At 41.8% G+C, this 21,554-nt stretch overlaps 3 protein-coding genes across 11 annotated transcripts; 2 read left to right on the forward strand and 1 right to left on the reverse strand.

Moving 5' to 3' along the window:
• Positions 1-3,733: 3,733 nt before the first annotated feature.
• LOC126875439 (uncharacterized) lies at positions 3,734-4,471 on the forward strand. Its single transcript, XM_050638353.1, has one exon. It carries the CDS (start codon positions 3,734-3,736, stop codon positions 4,469-4,471), a length of 738 nt encoding a protein of 245 aa, XP_050494310.1.
• Positions 4,472-9,504: 5,033 nt separating this feature from the next.
• Positions 9,505-14,209, forward strand: LOC126875498 (katanin p60 ATPase-containing subunit A-like 2). 8 transcript variants are annotated; one of them, XM_050638456.1, is made up of 7 exons: positions 9,505-10,696; positions 10,840-11,029; positions 11,105-11,393; positions 11,537-11,738; positions 11,797-11,927; positions 12,123-12,322; positions 12,473-14,209. In XM_050638456.1, the coding sequence occupies exons 2-7, from the start codon at positions 10,947-10,949 to the stop codon at positions 12,831-12,833; spliced, it is 1,266 nt and encodes a 421-aa protein (XP_050494413.1). In that variant the 5' UTR covers positions 9,505-10,696; positions 10,840-10,946; the 3' UTR covers positions 12,834-14,209. The 8 variants fall into 8 exon arrangements, with proteins under 8 accessions (XP_050494413.1, XP_050494406.1, XP_050494407.1 ...); XM_050638449.1 differs by having other exon boundaries at positions 9,505-10,415; positions 10,489-11,029; XM_050638450.1 differs by having other exon boundaries at positions 9,505-10,415.
• LOC126875505 (survival motor neuron protein-like) lies at positions 14,129-21,520 on the reverse strand. 2 transcript variants are annotated; one of them, XM_050638484.1, is made up of 7 exons: positions 20,915-21,520; positions 20,767-20,846; positions 20,395-20,577; positions 20,179-20,269; positions 14,574-14,871; positions 14,374-14,453; positions 14,129-14,305 (listed from the first exon to the last, which is right to left on the reverse strand). In XM_050638484.1, exons 2-7 carry the CDS (start codon positions 20,809-20,811, stop codon positions 14,247-14,249), a joined length of 756 nt encoding a protein of 251 aa, XP_050494441.1. In that variant the 5' UTR covers positions 20,812-20,846; positions 20,915-21,520; the 3' UTR covers positions 14,129-14,246. The 2 variants fall into 2 exon arrangements, with proteins under 2 accessions (XP_050494441.1, XP_050494440.1); XM_050638483.1 differs by having other exon boundaries at positions 20,767-21,520.
• Positions 21,521-21,554: the final 34 nt, after the last annotated feature.

Raw genomic sequence — 21,554 nt, forward strand, 5'->3', positions numbered from 1 at the left:
CGATCGTGTCAGACTCAAGTGATAAGCGATATATATTTCAGCGATATATATATATATTCAGATTCCACTATCACATAAACGGTGCTATTGGAAACGTTTCACAACAGACGTCTTATAAGCGCCTGCGATGTCCGTCATATGTAAAGCTATACCACTGAATCACGGCCGCCATTTAGTGATTAAGGTCGATCACTTAGAGTTGTTAATCCGACATAATGGCGAGCAATACATCGAAGACATTATTGGAAACACAGTTACAGTTTAATTTCATTGAGCTTATTTGCAAATAAATGTGTACAATATATTTTAGAGGTTTTAAATATTATTGCTGACTAAACTTCGCATCTACGCATCATCTTTATTTAACTTTTTTTGCATTTTCTTATCGACGCATGAAGACGAAATGCGTAAATTTTATTATTTATTTAAACATTACTATATTGTGCTCAAAGTAGCGGAATATCGTTCTATTATCAATATATGAAGAACTAAAAGAATTAAAAAAGAATTAAAAAAATATGTAGTTCAATCAATACTTCGTGTATTTTTCTATCTCCACAAGACAATATCCGGACCAGTTACGCTTACAGTATCAACAAAGATTTGTCCAGCCATACGGAATAAGTCGTACTCAGTAGTTTAAAAGTATTAACCGCACGAACTCCAGAAACACTTTTGAAGTAACTTTCGAACCAATAAATCCCCGAACTAAGAACTGTCATATTTCGTCTCTATTTATCGAATATTGTGAGAAAATGCAAAAAAAAGAAGTTAAATAGAAAAAGTACTTGGAAACTTAAAAGAAAAAATCTCGAAAAATCTCTTAATACTTTTTACTGTCGTCTTGAGACGCACCATGTGTTAAGCTTCTTCGTAGTTACAACTTTTACCGCAGGTGTAACGAACTGACAAATGCTTCGAATGGCGCGCGCGCGTCAACGCCTACACTTAAATTTTAAATAAATGTTTTTAAATAAATGTTTAAAATAATACATTAAATGTATTAACTTTCTTGCGCAATTTCATTTAATTTCTTACGATATGGAGGGTTTAATTACGTTTAAGATATCTATTTGAATCTTTTAAAGTCGAAGTTTTTTAAAAAATTACCTTAAACTTTATAAAATTAAATCGTTTTTCCACTTTGTTGTATCATAAAATAGTTATTTAAATTCAAACCTTACCGTCGTCTTGAAATATTCTATATTTTCCTCGTCTTAAAAAATCTCCCTACAGAAAGAATAAAGAAGAATAAAATCCCATACGTTAAATTTCACGTGATTGATGGAATACATAACGATAACGAGAACTAACTAGCGACAACACGCAACCATTAGCAAGGACAACTGGCGACTATAACTGTCGTCTCTATGATGTATGGCGACTAAGGAGAACAGCCAGCAACTACGGATGACATGTAACAACCAACTGCCCCACTTCTAAAAGGCAACTAACTTGCAAACCCTTTGATGGTTTCTGTAGCGTGATATACCCCTTGAACGTGGTTAAAGAATGTGGTCGTCGCTGGACGGCGGTTTGACAGCAGAGCGATCTCGCCAATTCAAAGCTTGATATTACAAACTACCCAGAATCATTAGGCTCGTTATCGAGCATCTAGCTTTCAGAAGGTGCTTTATCATATGATATGACTTCACGATATTTTTATAGCAAGAAGAATGGCCAACCTCTAACAAAACAAATTTTTACTAAGTGCTGCATGTGAGCTGCAGGCCGGCCTACTAGGGAAATTTGACGAATGAATAAACTAAAATATATACGAATATATTCGTTATATCATAAAATGCCCGCATTATGTTCTCTAACACCATAGAGGAAACTAAATTTATATATTAAAAAATTGGAATACCTGTTATAAGAGAGTTAATTAAATTCTAACTTATCGATGACTCCATAAAAACCTTTATTTCCTAAAAATGTATATCTTCCAAATTCTCCTTAGAAAGTATCATAGAGAAAATATGAAACCTGAAAAGTACATCACGCTGATGCCTCGATCAACCCTCGTGCTTCGCAGTCCATGTGTCCGAGCGATGAATTCCCTCCAAACAAGGAAAAACCAAAGGGAGGTCTCCTTCGAAGGGCGTGAGAGGGTAAGGGAAGCAACGGGAACGATGATCACGCGATATACTGGCGGCGTACGTATAGAACGGCTGTTGCGAGAGTGTTCGCAAGAAACAAGAAGAAAAAAGGAATCGTAGGCCGACGCGACTATACGCTGTCGACGGACAAACAGCGATTGAGCCTAACTGAAACGAACTCTGTCGCAGTATGAGCACAGGCTACGTTCGCGGGAAAAAGTGGTAGGGATACATGGGAGGCAGACGTAGAGAGGACGGAGCTGCGAGCGTAATCGAAATCTCCGGAAAACTGGAGAGCCTGGGCAAGGGAGGTAACCAGAGTGGAGGACTAGTGCCTGTGAGCGCAAAACGGGTGTGGATACGGGAAGTCCTGCCTGGACAAGGAGGAGTTAAACCAACCCAACAAGTGTGAGGTTAGGACGGTGGAGCAGCCATATTAGGACGCGTGACAACAGCGCCGCTACACGGGCTACTCGAGGAACTACCCAGACGCAGCCATATTGGCGCGTGCGTCGAAGCGCGTTGCGCGGGCCACTTGAAAGTGACAGCGACTGGCAGAGTGGCAAGTGCTAACCGAGCGACATTTCCCGCCCAACGGGGAAACGGACGCATCCATGGCGAAAGAGAAGGAGGTAGAGGAAAACGCCAAGGGACGGAGGAAAACGGAACTGGCTGCGGAGCCGCCGCACGTTAGCACCAGGAGCATGACGAAGGCGATGCCGCCAAAGGAGGGACCCTCCCGCTTCACGCTGGACAAGGAGGGAATATGGACTGAGGAAGCAACAGAGGAGGAGGAAACCCCCGCCAGAGAAGCACCCCGAGCGAAGAGGAAGAAGGCCAACGAATCCCCCGAACTCCCCGCGGACCCGGCTGAAGAAATGAGATCAGCCACAACGGCGGACATAGGAGCCGAACTGATTCGCCGGGCCGCCGAGGTGGCTAGGGCTGCCGAGGCGCCCTGCGGCCACAAGGTCACGCAGGGGAAAACCCTGAAGGAGGCGGCGAGAACCATCACCGCGGGCGTGACAGAGTTAGTGAGGAGAACGGACCCTGTCACCGACGCACTCGCTATAGCGCAAGGACGCATAGCAACACTGGAGGCGGAGGTAGAGGCACTCCGAAAAGAGCCGGCCTCGCGCCCCACCGCGGATGAGAACAGCTACAGGGCGCGTCTCGCTGCAGTCGAGCACCAAGTAGAGGAGATGAGATCCTTGCTGCACCGACTGGAGGAACAACTGCAGGGAACAGAAAAAGGAGAAGGAAAGGAGGTCGTCCCTGCCGCGAACACGAGAGGGATGGAGCCTGTAGCCCCAAGCGCCCCAGCGCCCAAGGGAGGCCGAACGGCGGACACCGAATGGCAGACCGTCGGAAGGAAAAGAAGAGGAAAGAAGAAGGAGGCAGGGAGGAAGCAGCCGGCGAAGCTGATCCCCGAGACAGGGGCGGAGAGCCAGAGGAAAACTCCGTAGAGTGGATCGGCGAACACACGAAGAGGGGGAGGCAGGGGGGCCCTCCCGCGCGCACCGCGGACGTCAGCGGTAACAATCACCCTGACGGACAAATCGAGCCAATCCTACGCGGAGGTGCTGACTGCGGCCAAGGACAATGTCTCCCTGGCCGAGCTCGGCATCAACACGATGAGGATGCGGAAGACCATCACCGGAGGTGTCATCTTAGAGGTCCCTGAGGACCAGGGAAGGGAGAAGGCCGCAGCGCTCGCAGCACAGCTGACGCGGGCTCTGGACCCGAACGAGGTCCGCGTGGCGACCCCCTTCCGAGCCGCGGAGGCAAGGGTGTCCCTGATAGACATAGCGGCCACCAAGGCGGAAATCCAGAACACCCTGGCAAGGGAGAGCGGCTGCAAGCCGGAGGACATCCGGCTGGGAGAAATCCGCCCCGCTCGGAACGGACTTGGCGCCGTATGGATACGAGGTCCTGCCAGTGCAGTGAGGAAACTGGCCCAGGCTGGAAAGGTTGCCATAGGCTGGTCGATGGCGAAGGTCGAAGCCATCGAACGGAGACCGTTACAGTGCTACAGGTGCCTTGGGATAGGACACACGGGGATGACCTGCACCGCCAAGGAGGACAAGGGGCACCTGTGCTTCAGATGCGGCGAACCAGGGCACCAGGCGAGAGCATGCACTACTGCGAGCCCGAAATGCCTGCTCTGCGAGGCGCTTGGAACACCGTCGGTGCACAGGATGGGGGGACCGGCCTGCGCCCCCTCGAAGAAGGGAACGAAAGGAGCCGCCCGCGGATCCACGGCTGCAAGAGGCAGCGAGAAAGGCTCCCCGCCGCAAAGCGACCCTAAGCCCGCGAACAAGGAGGTAGGCACGGAGGAAGCCACGAACAAGGAAAGGCCACCAAGGAACTGAGAATGCGCATCCTCCAGACTAACCTGGGAAGGTCAAGGCGAGCACAAGACCTGCTCCACCAAACCATCCGGGAGAGCACGGTCGCCCTGGCGGTGGTGGCGGAACCATACAGAGTTCTGGATGGCCCGGAGTGGGTCGGAGACACGGACGGAATGGTTGCCGTCACCTGGACATCAACGCCCGGGGCGTTTGCCCACGGAGCCCTGCTGGAACGCGGCAACGGGTACACCGCGGTCGAGTGGGCAGGGATGATGGTGGTGGGGGTGTACGTGTCACCCAACAGCGGACGGGCAGCGTTCGAAGAATTCCTGGACGGAGTTGGCGACTGCGTCAGGCGACGACTCCCCCGACAAGTGCTCGTCCTGGGAGACTTCAACGCGCACTCCACGGAATGGGGGAACGCCAGGACCAACGCGCGCGGCCGCACGCTATCAAACTGGGCCGCGGGACTTGGTCTTCTGCTAGTGAACAGGGGCTCGACCAGTACCTGCGTGACGTGCAGAGGGAGCTCCATTGTTGACATAACATGGGCCTCCCCCGAGGCATTCAGGCGGATCTCAGGCTGGAGAGTGGCCGAAGGGGTCGAGACGCTGTCGGACCACCTCTACATGTTCATGGAGGTGGACGCACCTGGACCTGGAATGCCGACGACAAACGACGGGCGCGGCCCGCCGAGGTGGAGGCACGCGCGCCCACCACCCAGATGGAAAATAAAGGAGAGGAACGAAGACCTACTCCGGGCGGCTGCTATAGCAACAGCTTGGAGCTGGGAGGCCTCGACAGCGACGACCGAAGCAGACGTGGAAGAGGAGGCCGAGAACCTCCGCCAAGCCATGACAACAATCTGCGACGCATCCATGCCACGAGCCACACCAGGCACGGTGCGAAGCAGAGCAGTTTACTGGTGGAACCCCGGCATCGCGGAACTGAGGACGAGATGTGTCCGGGCCCGAAGACAGTACCTAAGGGCCCGCCGCTGGCGACGACGCGACGAAGAAGAAGTCTCCTTGCGCTACCGGACGTGCCGCGCGCTACGGCGCTCGCTAGAGAGGGAAATTAAAAAAGCGAAGGACCGTGCCTGGTCCGAACTGGTCGAGACAGTCGAGTCGGACCCATGGGGGAGGCCATACAGGACGGTGACACGGAAACTGCGCGCGAAGGGCCCCCTGATAACGGCGGAAATGGAACCTGCACTGCTGACGCGGATCACCGGAACGCTCTTTCCCCCACAAGAAAACAGAGCGGCGGAACGGCCACGGGAAACGACACGACCGCTGGAATGGAGGGACGACTGGGAAGTCACAGAGGAGGAGATATGGGAGGCAACCAGAAGAATGACCGCCCGCAATGTGGCACCGGGCCCGGACGGAATCCCTGGCCGGATCTGGGGGGAAGTGATGGGGGTCATGGCCCCCAGACTCCGGCACCTCTTCACAAGATGCCTGAGGGAGGGAGTCTACCCCCGGGCGTGGCGGACCGCGAGGCTGGTCCTGCTCCATAAGGAGGGCCGACCGACGACCTCGCCGTCAGCGTACCGGCCGATATGCCTACTGGACGAGGTCGGCAAACTACTCGAGAGGGTAGTCGCCGCCCGCTTGGAACGACACATAGCGGGCCAAGTGCCAGGTTTGCACGAAAGCCAGTACGGCTTCCGGAAGGGGCGCTCGACGATTGACGCGGTCAGACGCGTACGAGCGATTGCGGAGGACATGGTCTCCCGGAAAGGCGTGGCGCTGGCGATTTCCCTGGACATCGTCAACGTGTTCAACACCATGCCATGGGACAGGATAGTGACGGCCCTGGAGCACTTCGAGGTTCCCAGCTACTTCGTCCGATTGATCCGGGCCTACCTCGACGACAGGTGGGTGTGTTACGCCAGTAAGGAAGGAGAGGAAAAGCGATCCGTCGAGCGTGGCGTCCCGCAGGGCTCGGTGCTGGGCCCCATGCTATGGAACGTTGCGTACGACGAGGTACTACGATGCCCGCTACCCCCAGGCGCGGCCATAGTATGCTATGCGGACGACACCCTAATCCTGGTCGAGGGTCGTGGCTGGCACGAGACGCTGCGCATTGGCGGAATCGCAACGGCCTGTGCGATCCGTGCCGTGAACGAACTGGGCCTGAGAGTCTCCCCTGCGAAGTCGGAGACCACCTGGTTCTTTGACAGGAAGAGGCGAGGGACACCACCGCCCGGCCTATGCATAAACATGGCAGGTAAAACCGACCGGGTGGGGTCACAGATGAAGTATCTGGGACTCACCATCGACAGCCAGTGGACGTTCGAGCCGCACTTCGACTCACTGATCCCGAAGGTGTCAGCGACTGCCAATGCCCTGTGCGGCCTACTACCGAACATCGGCGGGGCCGGAGACGCGGTGCGCCGACTCTACGAGGGCGTCGTTCGGTCACGAGTGATGTACGGGGCCCCAGTATGGGCGGACGACCTGATGGCAAGCCGTCGCAGCATCCTGCTCCTGAGAAGGCTGCACAGAGTGACCGTCATCAGAATCATTAGGGGATACCGGACGGTGTCTCACGCGTCGGCGTCCACCCTAGCCGCGTCCCCCCCGTGGGAGCTGCGGGCGCTGGCGCTCAAAAAGAGATACACCCGCCGGAGAGAATGGCACCCGGGAGAAGACCCCACCGAGCAGGCGGCTCCAAACGACACAGGAACCGCCGAGAAGGACACATGGAACCTGTGGCGATCCCAACTGATCAACGGGAGAAGCGAACACCGAGGCGCGGATGCGGTCCTACCAAACTGGGAGGCATGGAGGAGCCGCCACGGCCTCCCACTCACATTCAGGATGACACAAGTACTCCCCGGACACGGCGTGTTCGGCGAGTTCCTGAAGAGAATAAGGCGAGATACGACAGACATCTGCCACCACTGCGGAGAGGGCAGGGACACAGCGCAGCACACCCTGGAGCTCTGTCCGGCGTGGGAGCTGCCCCGCTACACCCTGCGGCACGCCATAGGAGAAACGTGGACCCCCTCAGCGATTGTGGAAGCGATGTTGAGAGGGTCACAGGAATACGAGGCCGTCCGCCTCTTCTGCGAGCGAGTTATGCTCGCGAAGGAGTGAGCGGAAAGGGAGAGAAAGAAAAACTCTCAGCCCTGCAGGATAAGACGATGGAGAAGGATGGCAGACAGACGACCCAGAGCCGCCCCGCCACCACCCCAACGGACTACGACCAGAAGAAGTGACAGCACTAGGGGCAACGACCTCCCCCTAACGCCCACTCAATAGCCGGCTCGAACAAGAGAACGCGAGAAGGGGATGCAACTGAAGTTAATTCATAAGAGGTTCCTGGAGCACCCCTGTCACGCGCATAAGATGGTCATCGTGGAGTTTTAGTCGGTAGGAGTCCGACACTACTCTGCTGTTACGCGATTATTGCAGCAGCGGAGTGTCCATGAGGATTTCTCCACGTACAAAAAAAAAAAAAAAAAAAGGCTACGTTCGCGGGTCGATCGAACACGTTCTGCGCCTTTCCTCGGCACCAGCGTCAAAACCACCCTCGACACTGGTGCACCTGCAATATTAACCACTGGTCTTTCCTTTTTCGCGCGATATTATATCAGCACCTATGATACCATTTCAAAGACCGCAATCAAAATATTAAATACCGCATTAAAGCCATACAATAATTCGCAATATTCATTCGTAAACGTTATTGTATATGTGCTTAATTAATCGTTATTATGTTTCGAATGATTTACTATCTCATATTCCATAAGCAGATATATGGTTCATTTTCACCTCAAGTACGATATAATTTGTAACAAATATTTATAATTCACAATGTAAAATATTTATAATTCATTGGAAATATTATTCTATCACGGTATAGTGGTCAAATTTCACATAAATCACAAACATATGGTAGTCAGAAGCTATACTCACGACATGACAAATCATGATGATGTCATGAAAAATGGCGTCCGTCCATATATATTCAAACGCAACGAACAAGTTCGAACTTTTCGAGAATAAACGATTTGTTCGATAACATCTGTCGCGAGCTTCTCTTCCTTTAACGATAGCAATTGACAACTAAAGCTCGAGAGGCTCGTAAGGATGAACAGCGACGAGTATCTAGAAGCTATGTACTCACCTGGGCAAGGAGACTCCAACACCAAGGACGTTGGAAGTTTCGAGAAGCGAAGATGGAAACTGAAGTAGCACGTCAGGTCAACTCTGGCAAAAACTGCTAAAGAAAGAAAAGTCCAACTAATTTGTTTCCAACAATAAAATGAAATTAATTTGTTTCACAAATTATTAACTGGATATTATTCAAAAATTATTCAAAATTCGCTTGATTGATTCACGGCCCGGGACACTTGGGTCATACCATTTTGGTAATGGACGAAAATGGCAGAAGGAAGAACGACCGTTTTTTTCATATTTCTCTTTCCCCGGGAAACGAAAGAATACCCGAGCACCTTGTTTCATTTCTTCTCGACATCAATTTCAATCTTTTTAAACGAAATATAATCTGAACGATGAAAAGTTCATTCAAATAATGCTCCGCGCCAGACACTCACGAAAATTAAGAAGAAACACGGAAAATTCGCGAATAAAACGGATTTCTTTGTCCCAGTGAGATAATAAATCTCGTACACGTATTGGTTTTTAAAATCAATATATCCACCAATGTGCACTCGTTTAACAAGGGTGATGGAACGTGCCAAAAATCTCTCAAGAGGGTCTTGGCAACGGAAGAGTCGAAAATGTCACAATTATGAATGAAAAATTCGAATAGTTGCTGATTTTACAGTCGAAACCGATAAAGAACTCCAGATATTCCCCCAATTAATTTACAATAAATTCGCGAAAATGATCGATTGCTGACGTCATTGTATTCTAGAAAGATTGTAAAACGATAAGAATTTATTGAAAAAACTTATATTCGATGATAACACTTCTAATAAGAGTACTAAGAGGAGCGATTCTGTACTCACCTTCCTGCCTCGAAGTACCGAACGCAATTAACCGTCCGCCCAGGATGGAACCGTTCGGAACTTTTGTAAGTCACTGCACGGCCGCTGCTTATGGTGGAAATGTAATAGATATAAGTACAGAGCTCGTGAGCGAACTAAAAACGCGATAGAGAAGTAGAGAGAGGATGTTCCGTCCTTGTCTAATGACGCGCACTTGTACAGGAAATATGTAACAGCGGTATACGAGCAGCGTCAGTGTCCACTAGTGTGCATGCCTGATTAAACAAGGACAGGAAGTATCTATACATGGTGTTCTCTTTCTATTTCCATGTTGCATCCATCTTACTATACAGTACACACACTCAGCTATTCTATCATTATATTTGTGCGTTGCTTATGTGTGAACCAAACATTTCCATGACAACAAATCGTTTGTCTCTTGTTTGATGCTCGGTTTTCAACAGAGTTGAAAGAATTTTTTAAGAGAAACGCAATGGACGGGTTGTTTTTAAAGCAATAAACGGAAATTCTCGTATGCATTGAGAAACGATAGGCGATTTGAAAGTGTCACTATGAACGGTGATTTATCGATGCAAGGTAGTATGAATAAGATATTTTATAATCTGCGAAAAAAGGTAAGGAATATTCTAGATTTTAGATTTTAGAATTTCCACGCCACAGACGAGTGTGTTTTGTTATTTGATTTGTAATATTGCTGCAGTTCTCTTAATAGCTGTTCGTTTCATGCGATACTCGCACATAGTATCTATGACTTTTGCTTCTAACAATTTTTATAATTAGGCTGTATCAAATATTTTTAACGTTCGTGTTTCATGAAAAATCATGTGTAACTCGTTGAATTCGCAAATGTAACAAAAAATTACATGAAAAACCTTATATTATTGTAATGAAAAAATAATTATATTAGGAGGAGAGTCGTATTTCGGAACGTCATCGGAACATATTACACCTTGTATGTGATTATTTGGAACACAATGGGTGAGTATATTATAATTAAAATATATTCCTAGTTCCAATTCTTTTGAATAGTGTCAGTGACCAATCGAAATAGAAATCAGTGGACATCATGGAGAGAGAAGGCGAAACCAAATTTGAAAATTCGACATCGGTAATTCAGTAGTTAAGAATAACTCAATCGATTATGTAGATTAACTAGTTATAAACAAATATATGAAGTATAAATTCAAATTATTCTTATCCATCTAAAAATTGGAAATTAAAAAGCAGAAGACAAGAAATTATCTTCGAGGATTTATATAGTAAATACATTCTTTTGCCTGTCTTACCTAGAGATAAAACAGTTGTTTGATGGTTATCTTATAGTGTTCAGTCATTGCGAAAAATATTTTTAATTAGTTAAAAACTATAATTAATTAAAAACTACATTTTTTTATGTATATAGACGTTAGCGATGTATTATTCCGGGAAGCTCGTCTATCTCCCGAACATCGGGTTTGCGACAACATCGATTTGGAAATTATCGTTGCAGAGTATGAAAATTATTACAAGATGAAATTTCAAAAATATCCCATATTGTGTAAGAAAATAACTGGAAGGGAAATGACGAGGGAAGTGACAAATGCAAGCAAAACGTAAGAATTTAAATTATTTAACGATATTAAACGGTATTCAACGTATTCAACGTATCGTATTACAATATGATCCAGTGTTTGTAGAAGTATTGAGACAAAAGCCAAATCTGTTAGTAAACAAGCGAGAAGTGAGCCTGTGAAAGAGACGAATCTACAGCAGAAGATAACTGATGACAATACGAATCATATTAATCTCGCAATGACAGTGACGTCAATATTCCCCAATGAGAGTGATGGACGTTCATCAGAAGAGCTATTTAACGTTCCAATGGAACAATCCATGCAATCGAAGATATTGAAATGCATTGAAAAGCTTTATTCAGATAATCCGGAATTACGAAAGATTGCTGAGGACATCTCATGCGTAAGTTATTTTCGATTAATATACGTATCGTAAAGCTTTTAAACGATAAAATTCCCGTCGATAAACCGTCCAACGTATATCGACGATGACGTGATTTCAGTAACGCTTCAAATATCAAATTACGTAACACTTACTTAATATAGAGAAGACGCCATTTTATCTTTGTATCGTCACAGGAGATCATAGTAAACAAATTAAATGTACATTGGGATGACGTTATAGGCCTAGAGGAATGTAAAACCGCTGTTAAGGAGGCCGTTGTGTATCCCCTTAAGTATCCTATCTTTTTTGATGGCCCGTTTTCCCCCTGGAAAGGTATTTTGCTGTACGGCCCACCTGGTACAGGTAAGATACTCGTATTCTTTTCATTTCTGTACGTGTTTACAAGAAATATACAAAACAGGGAAAACGAAGTTAGCGAAGGCAGTCGCGACAGAATGCCATTGCACCTTTTTTAACATAACTGCCAGCTCATTGGTCAGCAAATGGAGAGGCGATTCCGAGAAGTATATACGTATAAGTTGCTTTGTCTATGTAAGTTTCTTTGTTCCTTTGTCTATGAAGGAGAGATTCTAGGTATAAAAAGATTTGATTTTATTTTTCGTCATTTATATATAAATAGAATAGTTGTTTGGAAAACGAAATGATATCATATTCGTGATGAGGCAATGAATTTAAGGAATTTCGAATATAATATTTAATGAATAATACATTTGTTAAACTGAACAGGTTTTATTTGAACTTGCCTATAGTCATTCGCCTACAATTATTTTTATCGACGAGATTGACTGGATCGCCACAAATAAAGGAGACTGTATATTGTCTGAACCTGCAAAGAGATTCAGATCAGAACTTCTTTCTAGATTGGATGGATTAGTGTCTAATGAGAATTCTAATGTAGTTCTTCTGGCTACAACTAATTCCCCTTGGTACGTATATCACGTTATTTCAATGTTTTCTAAGTAGAAAATATCGTAATATTTCTCCAAATTCCAAATATGTTATTGTGTTGTTTGAAGTATTCCTTCATTATTATTAGTATAATAGAACGATAATATTTATTGTAAATATGTTATTAGGGGCATTGATGCAGCTTTACTCAGGCGTCTCGAAAAGCAAATATACGTATCATTACCCAATGAAGTTGCTCGACTTGGTATATTCAAATTATACCTTAGCAACCACTTATTAGAAAATACAGATATTGTAAACCACATAGTAAAATGTACTGAAAGATATTCTTGTGCAGATATAAAATTGTTTTGTAAGCAAGCGTGGCTACTAGAAATAAGCCCGATATGGAGGAGACTTGAAAAGAAAGAAACACCTGTTACCACTTTGAAATATGAATTAAAAAGTTATGAAATATTAGCAAAATTGTTAAAAAAAATGTCACCTACAGTTATGCAAATAGATAAATATGATACGTGGAACAAATAAATACGCAATCGTAAGGACAGATATTGAAAAATATAAATAAATGGATTATCGTTCGAGAAATCATTCGTATGTGTGTGTATGTGTGTGCGCGCACGCGCTATAGGCTAAGTTTAAAATGTTCGGTTGTATTATATCCTTGTATTATATATGTCGGAGATGAAAGGAAAACCGGAGCCTTCCCTTTGCAATTTTGAGGAAGCCTTCTAATGCTTTAGCCTAGATTTTATCATAACTGTAATTAAGCAATTGTCATTTGTAATTGTTTGATATTTGTGAAAGCGAAAGTGAGTTCGAGGTGACAACTGGTCGCCGAACGTAGCCACGGTCACGGGATAAACGTTTTGCCTGACGAAGGTGTGGATCGGTTGTATTATTCTCCCTAGAAATCACATAGAATTGTACTTTAGAGATGTCGATATAATGGGACACACGTTGTATTAGGAATCAATCTCCAGACAGAAACTGCCTAGTAACGGCGTTTGAATCTTTCTCGATGTTTCCAAAGAGTATACAACAAACTTTTGACAGAAATTGCCTAGCAACAACGATTGGAACCTTCTCGATGTTTCCAGCGAGCATATAACAAACAAATGCAGTCGTATAGCGAAAAAGATTTTCATCAGATATTCATTCGTGTGATCGCCTTGGAAAGTGATACATCGAGCAATTTACCGAGTGTCTTAGCAATCGTATTTTTTTGTGTTTAAAATTATTCTACGCATAGTAAAAAGTTATCCCGTTGACCGTGGATTCGTTTGAACCCAGGAACATTGTTAATAGCGTTAATTAAATTCATTATTCGTTAAATTTATTATTCGTAAAACATATTATTCGTTACTCTTATTATTCGTTAAACTTATTATTCTTTAATCTAATCATTAGTTAAACTTATCATTTGTTAATCTTATCATTCATTAAACTCAATATTCATAATATTTTGCAAAATCTTGTATATTCGCGTAAATATAATCTCTGTTTCGTAAAACAATGGCTAATTATTCGTTCCTCTTATTGTTCGTTAAACTTATTAATCTTTAATCTAATTATTAGTTAAACTTATCGTTTGTTAATCTTATTATTTATTAAACTCATTATTCATAATATTTTGTAAAACCTTGTTTATTCGCGTAAATATATTCTCTGTTTCGTAAAACAATGGCTAATTCAAACGAAGGATCATTACGCGCCTTAAATCCTAATGATAACCCGACATATATATGTGAGTGTATTTTATCAAAAATATGTTTTTTATGTTTTCTTATCTTAGTAATTATTTTTAAAAAAGTCTTAAAGTCTTATATGAAAATAAAGCTGTTCTTTATTTCAAATAATTGAAGTAAATAAATACAATGAGTTTTATATTTTATTATATCTTATATTATTGTTATATTGTTATTGAAAAAATTGATATAATCAACAGTTCTTCCTGTTCTCTTGATTGTTTCTTGCTTGTTTCAAACCATGGTAATAACCTACAAAAGAAATAACATAGTCCATTGAAAATTTAATATACAATAAAATACTTATATGAAATAATTACCTGTGTAATATACCATGTAACCACTAATATACCATGACATCAACATACTTGAAAGTGCGTCTGTATCATTATCTGGTAATCTAGTACATTTTATTAAAATTTCGTATTTTTTTTCCAAATAAAATGTTAAACTTATTCCAAATTACTTATTAATATTAGAAGTATTCAGCATTCCATTAGAATTTTTAAATTGTACTTACTTGGCCATTAATTGTGGTGGTAAAGGAGGTGCAGGTGGCATTATATCAGTCATCGAATTGAAAGATGGTCCCGGTATGAAGTGATGTTTATACGCATTTGCTTCTTCAGAGTCACAATCCATTTTTTCTACATTATATTTTTTCGAATTTACATTTGTAGAAAAATTAGTCTCACAAGTCTCATCGTTCTCTTCATTGAATTTATCTTCCAAAGCTTTCTTTTGTTGTGCTATTTGACTTTGCAAACCTTCTGATTCTAAAAGAGAACTCAACTCGACTTTCTCTGTATTACCATAGCCTAAACACAGAGTAAAAGAAATTTTTGTCATTTAATAGAATGACTGAGTGCCATTCGGTTACTGTCCTTACAGGCAATGTATTAGAATTTCCCATGCATAAATGTATATGTATAAATGTTTGCCTTGATATATGTAGTAATAATCACTCGTCTAATGAGGAGAATTATATTCCAAGCAGCTAATAATGGACAATAAGTAACATGCATGTTTATGGTTCATGACCCTATATCCCACGGGTCTCCCCATAGACATTGACAGGTACTCCTGCCCAGTTAAGGACCTGCTGAATGACACTGTGATAGACTATGCGAAAGCCTTTACTTCATATATATATGTATTTTTAGTACATTTCTTAATTGACATAACCATCATGCTAAAGGTATTACCTACAAATTTTACAACACACGTGCTGTTGAGGTTATTCGGTGTGTAAACAGAGAAAACACGTGGATAAATTGTAAGGTAGAAAATATATTTAAATAGAAGTGTAATAAGTAAAAATACAATTTGAGCTGGTCCAGATCCGCACGCTAGCTGTGTTACCTAATAACTGAGAAACCCCGAAGCCAACGTCGCCTGTCTACTGTTTATGGCCTGACTTCGTCGCAGTCTTTTCTCTACACGCTGTCGATGGCTTCAGTGCTTGAGAAAACTAAAAAAGACCAGATGTAGAGTTTTCTTAGAAGTGAACTTCAACACCCTCCCTAAAACTCTACATCCCTACAAACAATTATCTCAAATTTACAAATTATCTCTTAATATTTTCTAACTCTTGTCGTAAATATCTGAAAATTAATTTGTCAATGCCTTCTCAAGTACATTTGCCAGCCGCCTTTCTCTTTTCCATACAAATTAATTTATTACACAAAAAAAAAAAAAAAACTAGAAGACTAAACAGATCATGTAGAGTTTTTCCTCTTTTTTTTTGAGAAGTAATAATCACTTCGACACCCTCCCTAAAAACTCTACATGTTTACAAACAATTACATCTTAATATCTTTTTTACTTTTCAAACCTAACTTTTTCCTTAAATATTCAAATCTCGGTTTTGGCAATGCCTTTGTACATATATCCGCCAATTGCTCTTCGCTTGTTACATACGTTATATCAATTTCGCCTCTATTGTATAAATCTCGCAAGAAATGATATCTTACGTCAATATGCTTACTTCTTTGATGGAATTCTGGATTCTTAATTAATTTCACGGCACTAGTATTGTCTACACATAGCATATACTTAAGGATCTCTAATTTACATTCAAGAAATATTTTCTTTAGCCACATAATTTCTTTCGCTCCTGAGGCTGCACTGACATATTCAGCTTCGGTCGTAGATAAAGCTATACATTGTTGTCGCTTACATTGCCATGTGATGGTCGCATTCGCATACTTACATACAACGCCTGATGTCGACTTTTTTGTTTCTTTGTCGCCTGCATAGTCAGCGTCGCTAAAGGTTTCGAGACTGCCTGCTTTTGTATATAAGAGTCCCATGTCTGCGGTCCCTTTTATGTAGCGCAAAATTCGTTTGACTAATTTCCATTGATACTGGTTTGGATTCTCTAAGTGTCTCGCCGCTATATTTATTGCAAAACTAATATCTGGCCTACTTACGGTTTGTAAAAACATTAAGTTCCCTACGGCTTCTCTGTATGGTGCGTTACAATCATTATCGCCTATGTTACTTTCGTTCCAATTAGTCTCGATAGGTGTAGAAACACTGTTTGCCTCATTCATATTAAATTTTTCCAATATGTTTTCGATATACCTACTCTGATGAATGAATATTGAACCGTCTTCTAATCTATTAATTTCAAGTCCAAGAAAACTCTTTACTTCTTTCGAACTCGTAATTTTGAATTCTTTATTTAAATCATCGAAGAATTTATCAATTAAAGATTCGTCTGAAGCTGCTACCAGTCCATCGTCTACGTATATGGTCATCAACATTAATTTGTCGTCTTCTGTATAAATATAAAAACAAGGATCTGCGTTACTCTGATAAAATTTTAAGTTCGAGATAAATTTTGTGAAACGTTCCGTCCAACATCTTGGAGACTGCTTTAAGCCATATAGGCTTTTTAGCAATTTACAAACCCGATTTGTACCATCATCATAACCTTTAGGTTGTTTCATATAAATATCTTCTTTCAGACTTCCATATAAGAATGCGGTTTTAATGTCGAACTGTCCGAGGTGTAAATTATTTTTGGCTGCAATACTGAGCATTAATCTAATTGTGTCAAACCGAGCAACGGGACTATATGTTTCCTTATAATCTATGCCTTCTTTCTGTGAACACCCTCTTATTACAAGTCGCGCTTTGTATCGTTCCGAGTTGTCCGGATTTAGCTTTATCGTTAAAACCCACCTATTGCTAAGTACCTTCTGATCTTTAGGTTTTTCTACAAGTATCCACGTCTTATTTTCATGGTGCGATTTCATTTCATCATTCATAGCTGTTTCCCATAACTCTTTCTTTTCGGATCTCATCGCTTCGTTAAAATCCACCGGTAATTTTTCCGCCACGTACGTTACTGGGTAACCATAAAAATCGGTTCGTTTGATCTTATCTCTATCTCTCAATTGTCTCACATTGTCGCTAGTTCCATGAGGTTGTTTTTCATGTTCACTCTCTGCACTTTCATACGTACATGCTCTATCGCTCTGCGCACTCACATCTTCGCGCTCGACAATTTTCGGTAAACTTAATTTTACGAATTTCGCATTTTCTAGTTCAGGCTTAAATATTACGTCACGGCTTAATATTACATTTTTTACTGTTGGCACGTACACTCGATACCCTCGTCCGTCATCTAAATAGCCTACCAAATATCCTTTGTTAGCCTTTTTGTCAAGTTTTGTCCTTTTCTCCGCAGGTATGTGAGCAAAGCACTCAGTACCGAAAACCCTAAACTTTTCTAAATTCGGCGGTTTCCCGTACCACAGTTCATATGGTGTTTTCTTATCTTGTCTTGTCGGCCTCGTCTTATTTATGACATGTACTGCTGTGTTCATGGCTTCGGCCCATAAGAACAGCGGTAGATTTGGTTTCGAATATAGCATCGACCGACCTGCCTCTACTATTGTTCTATTTTCCCTTTCTGCGACACCATTCTGTTCAGGAGTGTATGGGACGTTAATCGTGTGTCTAATTCCCTGACTTCTTAAAAATTCTTTGACTTCTTTATTTTGGAATTCTTTCCCTCCATCACTATGAATTTCTTTAATTTTATCCTTAAATTGATTTTCAACTTCTAGGCAAAAGGTTTTTAGTTTTTCAATTACTTCTGACTTACGTCGTAAGAAGTAAATCTTTGTGAATTTTGAAAAATCATCTTTAAATGTCAGAAAATACAGTTTCTTGCCTAATGACTCGACTTTCATAGGTCCACATACATCCGTATAAATAATTTCGCGAGGTTTAGTCGCCCGATTGATTTTCTCGTGAAAACTCGATCTATGCTGTTTCCCGTACGCGCAACCTTCACAGAAAAAGTTATTGTCCTCTACAACTTTCATATTTGAATTCTTTAAGAATTCTTTAACATGTCTGATGTTCTGATGACATAGCCGTTCGTGCCATAACTGCAATGTGTCCGCGTTTGACTCCGCTCTATTGCTAAAATTACAAACTGACGGTATGATAACTCGCATATCTACTTTATACAAATTTCCGATAACAGAACCTCTTGCTATTATTTTCTGATTTTGTAAAAATATGCAATTGGTCCCTTCCTTTGAAATACAAAAATCTATGCCCCTTCTTGCGACAGATCTAATCGAAAACAGATTTCTTTTCATACCTGGTACGTATAGAACATCGTTCATTGTACATGTTACCCATTTGCCGTCCACAAAAGTCTCTACTCTGATTTTTCCTTTGCCGCACGCATCCATGAACGGACCATCGCCGATCTCTATCTTCACCGTGTTATCGAATTCTTCGAAAACGCTGAACCATTCCCGTCGTCCTGTCATGTGATCCGTAGCTCCTGAGTCGATTATCCAAACATCAGCGTTTGCCGTTTGTATCGCTGAGGTACTTCCTAATAGACCAATTCCGCTGTGATCCCGATTTTGGTTTCTAGGTTCCTGGTTGTCTCTATTGTTGCTTCTTTTGTTATTTTTAAAACAGTTTTTGCTGGTGTGGCCTTTCCTTTTGCATATAAAGCATCTAAAGCAATCCTTCTTTAGATGGCCAACTTTTCCACAGTTAAAGCAACTTGGTCCTTGTTTCTCGTATTCACGTTTACTTGACTGCTTCTGCTGTTCCCTTTTATAATTATTACCTTTTGTTACCAGTGCCACCGATGTTTCCTGGTCGTCTTTCTTCCATCTAATTTCTTCCGTCATCAGCCTGGTACTAAGCCTGTCTAAGGTCTTCTTTTCTTCTTCCACGGAATCCCACGCACTGTGAAAATGATCGAATTTGTTTGGTAACACCGATAAAATGCGTGTTATCAGCATTTTCTCGCCAATTTCACTCCCAAGGACTTTCATCTTCGCCGCTATGAGTTCCAACTTTGATAGGTTGTAAGAGACATTTTCAGATTCTTCCCATTTAAAATCGAAGAACTGCTTCTGGACCATATTTAAATTCTCATCCGACTTCATGTCATATACTGTATTCAGCTTTTTCCACATTTCATGTGCTGTCGTGCAACATAAAAGAAGATCCAACGGTTTCTTTCCTACTGAGGTCACGATTAATTTTCTCGCTAATCGATCTGCTTTCAAAAATCTTCCACGAGCGATTTCTTTCTCCGCGCTGTTACCTGGATGACACAAATTCTCTTCACACACGTTAATCAGGTCGTCATCTTCCTCCAAAAGTGTACGCATAACAAAACGCCACTGGAGCCAATTTTCTTCGCCGCGTAACATCTCGACCTTCGCACTTGCTGATTCCATTTTAGCACTATCCCTTATTTTACTAAGCACAACACTTTAACAATTTATTCATTTCACGTTGCTACCTTGCAATTTACAGCCCTGGGCCCATAACCTGTTGAGGTTATTCGGTGTGTAAACAGAGAAAACACGTGGATAAATTGTAAGGTAGAAAATATATTTAAATAGAAGTATAATAAGTAAAAATACAATTTGAGCTGGTCCAGATCCGCACGCTAGCTGTGTTACCTAATAACTGAAAAACCCCGAAGCCAACGTCGCCTGTCTACTGTTTATGGCCTGACTTCGTCGCAGTCTTTTGTCTACACGCTGTCGATGGCTTCAGTGCTTGAGAAAACTAAAAAAGACCAGATGTAGAGTTTTCTTAGAAGTGGTAACCACTTCAACACGTGCCATTGTTTTCGTAAATTTTTGATATTATAGCTTCATAAGTTTCTCCATCCTCTGAGTATATTGCACGATAAGGTGCTCCTATGATCCATTTCTATAGAGAGAAGATGTGTATACAAATAAATATAAGTAAATAGCAAAATAAAATAATTTGCTTCTTAATCAATATATTTAATAATATTCTGTATCAAATTTGTAATATTCTATCAAAATCACAACCTTGTGTAATTTACTTGCGTGTTTAGGCTGCTTAAGATTTTGTAGGTTTTCTTTCGGTTGAGAATTTCCAACATCCATTCCCATTCGCTTGATAACTTCTTCTTTTGCTAAATATATTGCTTTATCATATGCTTCTATTAATGCACTATCATCCCAAACATTATCATTGGCTGAGTCTGTATCCTTTTGAGATAGCAAATTATACGTTATTAATATTGATACAAGTATTTTATTATCAAACTATTGCAAATTATCATATATGTCATTTTTCAAAAATTGACTAAAAGGTAGTGGATACTGTTAATTACTATTATGCTAAGATCTTGTACTAAAATAATGTTAAAACCATTACGTTTCCATTACCATACATACGTTTCCATTTCCTCGTATAAAAAGAACATTCATATCATCTGCCATTTTAAAATAACATCATTTAAATATTGAATTTGCTTCTGAAATATTAATTTGTCTCATTTCTTTAACTCTAACACATTGTAAACAATGATGACATTATACCAACTATAATACTAAAAATCTATTCCCCATTCATTCGAAAGATTATTTTTTGAAGCAAGGTTAACATTGAATGTTCCCAAACTTCAATAACTGTACTTTACTTTCTTTACAATATCTAACAATATATTAGAATACTATAAAAAAATATTGTATGCACAAGAAACTGTTTATAGCGAAATAGCAAAAGAATTAATCACATATTATAACTAAAACGAGATTGTTAAGTAGATTATATTATACTGCATATGCGTTAGTGTTTCAGCTGGTAAATATAGTTTTTATATCTGAAGATAAATAAGATTTAATTCTATAAAATTGCATAATGAATTATACATCTATCTATTACTATTCGTATTTCCCCTTAGTTGTATGTTGTCAATAGCATCAATCACGAACATATAAATAAATATAGAAGAAACCGTTCGGAAATGGAAAGGGAAAAATGAACATGGAAGACAAGAAAGTTTTCTTCAGGTTTAGCGTATGCGTGATACGCTTTGAATGTCTCAGATAAAGATAAAGATACTCTGCTCATTTCTATTTGTTCCGCAGAACGAGAAATTTGTTGTCTTTCATATTGGTTTTTACGATTCAATTTTTGGACAGTTTTCCCTAGCGAGTGTCGGTCCCTGTTTGATATAACC

Source organism: Bombus huntii, chromosome 18 (genome assembly GCF_024542735.1).
Source record: "Bombus huntii isolate Logan2020A chromosome 18, iyBomHunt1.1, whole genome shotgun sequence".
Lineage (NCBI taxonomy): Eukaryota > Metazoa > Arthropoda > Insecta > Hymenoptera > Apidae > Bombus > Bombus huntii.